Below are 6,000 nucleotides of genomic sequence, written 5' to 3' on the forward strand. Positions count from 1 at the left end.
GAAGGAAGATTAACAGTTTATGTATTTTTTTACCAGGATGCAGATTGTAACAAAGTACACTGAGCCTATGTTACGCTTAATCGACACAAACGACAAGGGGTGGTGTGTGGTGATGTAGGGTGGTGTTTATCGTAAAATAAAACACTGCAGGGAGAATAAACCACGAGATATCAACATGATTTACAGCCTTTTAAAAATGGTAATCAAACTGACAAGCTTTACAAATATGTACCCGCATTTTAATGATGATGGCTCTCTAAATATAATCATATGTCGGCATAGTACATTTATGTTCTAATCTCAAACCCGTAAACAGAATGTAGCTTCTCATAGCTGTTTCCATCGATTGTGAATTCGTTTTAATTCTTTTACAATGCCGTATTAAACATGTCGGTTAGAAAAGTTCGTTTTAGCAATATCACCCGGGGAACATATGGTTTCATGCGTCCATCGTTAGGTTTTGCGAGTGTTGCTGCTGCAACTTCTGATATTCTGTGTATATATCAAGATGTTAATATTAATCTCGCTAGCTTAATCTGCATTAGACGGTTTTGACGTATAAACATAAACTAACACCCCATAATTCATCGCCAAGTCAGAATATATGTAGCTGACATTGTCCTGTCGTGATTGGTAATATGGTAGGCATTTCACATCTACTTCAGTCAACACCCTAATGGTTGGGGTCACTAATGTACATGACGTCACCACGTCTTCATATATCTGAACATACATAAACGTGAAATCAAGAACAGTTGATAGTTGAGGTCATTAATGTACATGATATCAAGAACACAGTTGATAGTTGAGGTCACTAATGTACATGCCGTCACCACGTCTTCATATAGCTGAACATACATCAACGTGAAATCAAGAATAGTTGATAGTTGAGGGCACTGTTGTGCATGATATCGAGAACAAAGTTGATAGTTGAGGTCATTAATATAAATGATATCAAGAACACTGTTGATAGTTGAGGTCATAAATGTAAATGACAGCAAGAACACAGTTGATAGTTGAGGTCATAAATGAAAATTACGTCACCACGTCTTCATATAGCTGAACATACATCAACGTGAAATCAAGAACAGTTGATAGTTGAGGTCAGTAATGTAATTTACATCAAGAACACAGTTGATAGTTGAGGTCATTAATGTGCATGACACCTACACATCTTCATATATCTGAACATACATCAACGTGAAAACACAATTGTTAGTTGAGGTATCTAATGAACATAATATCAATACATCCACATTAGTATACGCTTTTGTCAATTTCAATATTTGTGCCACCAGGGAAGACGTGATACGCTCCCTAGGTTTGTGTGCACATCCATATGAAGACAAGGATGGTAATTGCATTTTTGTGTCATTGTACCCTACATATAAAATTACCACTGGCAGTTGTGTAACATTCAAATGTAAGGAATCAGCGTATCAAACATTGCCACCCACATCGCAATAGTTGATGTACATACAGTGTTGTATTTAGACGATTCGAAGTAACTACAATGTATTGAAGCAGAATCAAGCATTGTTCATTGACGTTAAACCCATCATTTAACAATTTACTCAACGCCAGTCAGTCGCCCCAAAACAAAGTGTTTTATACACAAGTATTTCCGCTTCGGGTACATACATACAGACCAGTCAGACACGGCAAATACGCATATTATAAGTCAGGAGAAATGTTACGAACGTTGTGTATGGACAGTAAGACAACTCAATTAATGTCTGTGAGATGAGATGAGGTGAAATGGGGTTTGTGTGTGTGTGTGTGTGTGTGTGTGTGTGTGTGTGTGTGTGTGTGTGTGTGTGTGTGTGTGTGTGTGTGTGTGTGTGTGTGTGTGTGTGTGTGTGTGTGTGTGTGTGTAAAACCTCCCGCAGTGTTGAGATGGATACTCCACTCACATTTTGTAAATGACATGCATACAGACACACACACACACACACTAACACACACACTAACACACTAACACACACTAACACACACACACGCACATACTTATATCATTCATATGACAATTATACTCACAGTATACTGGTAGTAGAGACAGCATGACCACACAACGCCACATGTTGACTACGAGGTATATAATCTAATAAACTCTGTGTGTGTCAAGATATAGTCAGACACTTCCTTATTGGGGGAATTCCCATATAGAGATGTGACTCAGCGTGGTTTTTTTGAAATGTTTGAACAATATGTCAGTTGTATCACGGCTCGTTTGTTGATACATGGCATCGTATCCCCATTGTGTAGATCGATGCTCATGCTGTCAGTCACTGGATACTTCCGATGCATCCCTGGTCTGAATATAATGGCTGACACGATTGTCTACACTGAAAAAAGGGTGTTTAGAATGTAAACACATACATGAGATGTTTAGGAATGTGTTGCAATCCTGCACGGAATACACATTTGGTATGTTCTGTTTAAACACGTTTAGGGTCTATCATACAGAGTGAGTGAGTGAATATGGTTTTACGCCGCGTTTAGCAATATTCCAGCAATATCACGGCGGGGGAAACCAGAAATGGGCTTCACACATTGTACCCATGCTATCATACAGAAGCTGACAATGAAACTATATATGTCTGATTACTACGATAGACCCTTAATTGTTTCAGGTTTACACACACACACTTCTAGTCTTCTTAACAAGTCAGTATTACGGTAAAAGGAATGTGTTTTGGTTTGTGTTTAGGATCTCAACACATTTTGTAAAGTGTAAGATGGGTATCTTTACCGTTATAGGGGCACAAGTATCAGTGAAAGAATTTCAGTAACTCTACGAATGTATTGATTATCTTTATCAGGTAGCTCCTATCTTCTATATAATGTGGGCGGATTCTGATAAAACTTGGTTTGTGGATGTGAGTTCGTGAATAAGATATTTACACAGTGGATAATGTGACGAAAAAGATTCTTGATCCTGGACACTCTAGATTCTATCTCCATCATCAGCAATCTGTATTGTCACTGGTTAATCACCCGGAAATGACGAATCGAACACATAGACAAACCGACGATATAACGTAACTGAAAATAAAATTAAAACATGAAAAATTACAAATTACCATAATGAAACCTTAATTTATTCGTCCTGTGCATGAGTCTTGTTTTACTACGCTTGTCGTATTATACCAGGGCTCACTTGCACAAAGCGATCTTAGCGCTAAGATGATCGTAACTCCCATACTTTGGCATATGCTTACAATAGTCTTAGCGCTAAGATCGCTTTGTGCAAGTGGGCCCAGCTGTATCACCGCCTGGGACGCCAAGAACGCATTTCACTTGTCCAGTGGCACATGGAACCCGGACCTTCGTCGTGACGAGGTGACATCCTCACCACAATTCTGACCACCATCATGCGCATAAGGAGTTTTCTATTGAATCTGAAACGTTTTCTACGAAGTGTCGATCAGGATATCGTGTGTAAAGCACAACAACGTGCAATCGTGCACCTGCTCATTGACCTGAATGTTGTTCAATGACTGGAACTTGGTATCCAAGGTGATAACGTGGTTGTGGCACGTGACATACCAATGATGTTCCCTGTACCATGTAGGTCTAGTTAATGATGGCTGTATTGACTTCGTCTTTAGTCGCATCGCTTCCTGAATAGAATTATTCAAAATCCGTGTATGAAGACGTTAATGTGGACTTAAATAGTGTCTTAATAGACATGAAAAACGCAAATTGGGCTAATAAGTGTACACAATATCAACCCAATGATTCTGTCATGAAATTACTCTACTTCGTCTGTGGTTTGAAATGTGTTACCAACTATTTGACGCTTCATGATTATGTAGCAGGGCGTGGAGTCCCACAGTTGCATATGTCACACCTCAGTTTGCCCAAGATTAGACTAAATAGGTATCAAATGTATGATAACAAATCTGCAAATCCAACAATACATTGCAGGTTGTTAAGCTGATTAAAACTCTCAATGAAATACAAGGCGAAGCATATAATGATATCGTGATTTTGTATGCATACATACAAAGTTAGAGTTCAATGTTCAAAAAACTATTACCGTTACTGTCTTGAGGAGACACAAGGGATGGGATATTGAATTTGGCAAACCAACAAAAACAAAAGGTCTAAGGGCGTGAAAATGTTATTAGGGTTTACAACACATCCTTAGGCTTATAAATTTTCTTGGGGCGGTGGGGTAGCTAAAGTGGTTAAAGCGTTGGCTCGTCACGTCAAAGGACCGGGTTCGATTTCCCATAATGGGTACAATGTGTGAAGTCCATTTTCCGGTGTCAGCCGCCGTGATATTGCTGGAATAGTGTTAAAAGTGGCATAAAACAATACTCACTCACTCATAATTACACAGAGCTATATGCGTGGGTTGGTCGGAACAAGCATATCAAAAAGTGTATGTACACCCATATTTATCAGATGGCGCAATAAAGGACTATTAAACTGTGTCATGTTTTCACTACAGTCTGGGTCTATTTCCCATTGGTGTAGACGCAGCGTATTTGATAACGTGATAACACTGCTTATAAACAACTGTACAGCTCATCTACCTCTAACGCCTGTATCGACCTGTTTAACAGCTGCACAGAACTCACAGGACACATACATCCTGTTACGTGTAATGATGACAGTTTAAAGTATGAGGAAGTGTAATAGGTGCACGAACAGCTTACACGTGCTATGTAATTAGATTGGGTGATTTGGCTCTTCGACTGAACGGAGTGGGTGGATAGACTCTTTGAATAAATAGATTGGTCGATTTGACTCTTCGACTAAATAGATTGGATGATTAGGCTCATCAACTAAATGGATTGGTGATTAGGGGCATAGACTAAATTGATTGGGTGAATGGACTCTTCGACTGAATGGATTGGGTGAATAGACTCTTCGACTAAATAGATTTGTGATTAGGCTCTTCCACTAAATGGATTGGGTGATTAGGCTCTTCAGCTAAATAGATTGGGTGATAAGGCTCTTCAGCTAAATAGATTGGGTGATTAGGCTCTTCAGCTAAATAGATTGGGTGATTAGGCTCTTCAGCTAAATAGATTGGGTGATTAGGCTCTTCAACTATTTGGCTGCGGGTCTCATCACCCTGATGGCGTGGTTTGTTGCTCATAATATCAATCACTGGTGAACCTGCTCCAGACTCGATTATTCACAGACCGACGTCACATATACTTGATTATTGGTGAGTGTAGCTTTAAAGAAGAACAAATTTAAGATATCCCTTGGATAGCGTTTACCTTTCAGAGCTGAGATGTAATATCGCTCAGTTGAATTCTCTGTCCAATCCTTTAGCCAAGTTCAGGTCGTAATGTGGCGCCGACCTCCGTGCATCTCTCTGACATTGTCCATCACAATATATATTATAGTCACCCCGAGGAAGAACAGAGGACGCGCAGGAAGAATCACACCTCATGGACTACACACCTGTTCTGTACGGTATCCAAGTAAACCCTTCTGAAGGCAACTACCCCAAAATGAATCTGTCCACCAGCAACACCTGACAGCAGAAGCACTTGGCGACATGAGTGCCCCGATCATCATCTCTATATTTAGAGATACGCAGCACGTTTGTGGAAATTCCTTACTTCACACGTGGAGGAGACACGAAGCACTCGACCGCGATACTTTCAGTCTACGCTTTTTGCAAACATAACGGGCAGGATGTATTAATGAGGTATCTTGGCTTATTATGCTCCAATACGCCAAGATGTCACAAGGCCACATGCTCCAATACGCCAAGATGTCACAAGGCCACATGCTCCAATACGCCAAGATGTCACAAGGACACATGCTCCAATACGCTAAGATGTTACAAGGCCATATGCTCCAATACGCCAAGATGTTACAAGGCCACATGCCCCAATACGCCAAGATGTTACAAGGCCACATGCTCCAATACGCCAAGATGTTGCGAGGCCACATGCTCCAATACGCAAAGATGTTGCGAGGCCACATGCTCCAATACGCCAAGATGTCACAAGGCCACATGCTCCAATA

At 40.3% G+C, this 6,000-nt stretch overlaps 1 protein-coding gene across 2 annotated transcripts in view; it reads right to left on the reverse strand.

Annotated features, from left to right (window-relative positions):
• LOC124114965 overlaps positions 1–5,491 on the reverse strand; it is a 28,897-nt gene extending 23,406 nt beyond the window's left edge. Inside the window, exon 1 of one of the 2 annotated variants that reach the window (XM_046475730.2) lies at positions 5,241–5,491. Coding sequence is in view for 1 of the 2 variants with exons in the window: in XM_046475729.2 (XP_046331685.2) it covers positions 2,038–2,080 (43 nt within the window). In the remaining variant the exon portion in view is untranslated. Of the gene's footprint in view, positions 1–2,037; positions 2,173–5,240 lie in introns of those variants that run through there. The other variant, XM_046475729.2, reaches the window with a different exon arrangement.
• Between the last annotated feature and the right edge of the window lie 509 nt (positions 5,492–6,000).

Source organism: Haliotis rufescens, unplaced genomic scaffold (assembly GCF_023055435.1).
Source record: "Haliotis rufescens isolate VD_foot unplaced genomic scaffold, xgHalRufe1.0.p SCAF_8, whole genome shotgun sequence".
Taxonomy (NCBI): domain Eukaryota; kingdom Metazoa; phylum Mollusca; class Gastropoda; order Lepetellida; family Haliotidae; genus Haliotis; species Haliotis rufescens.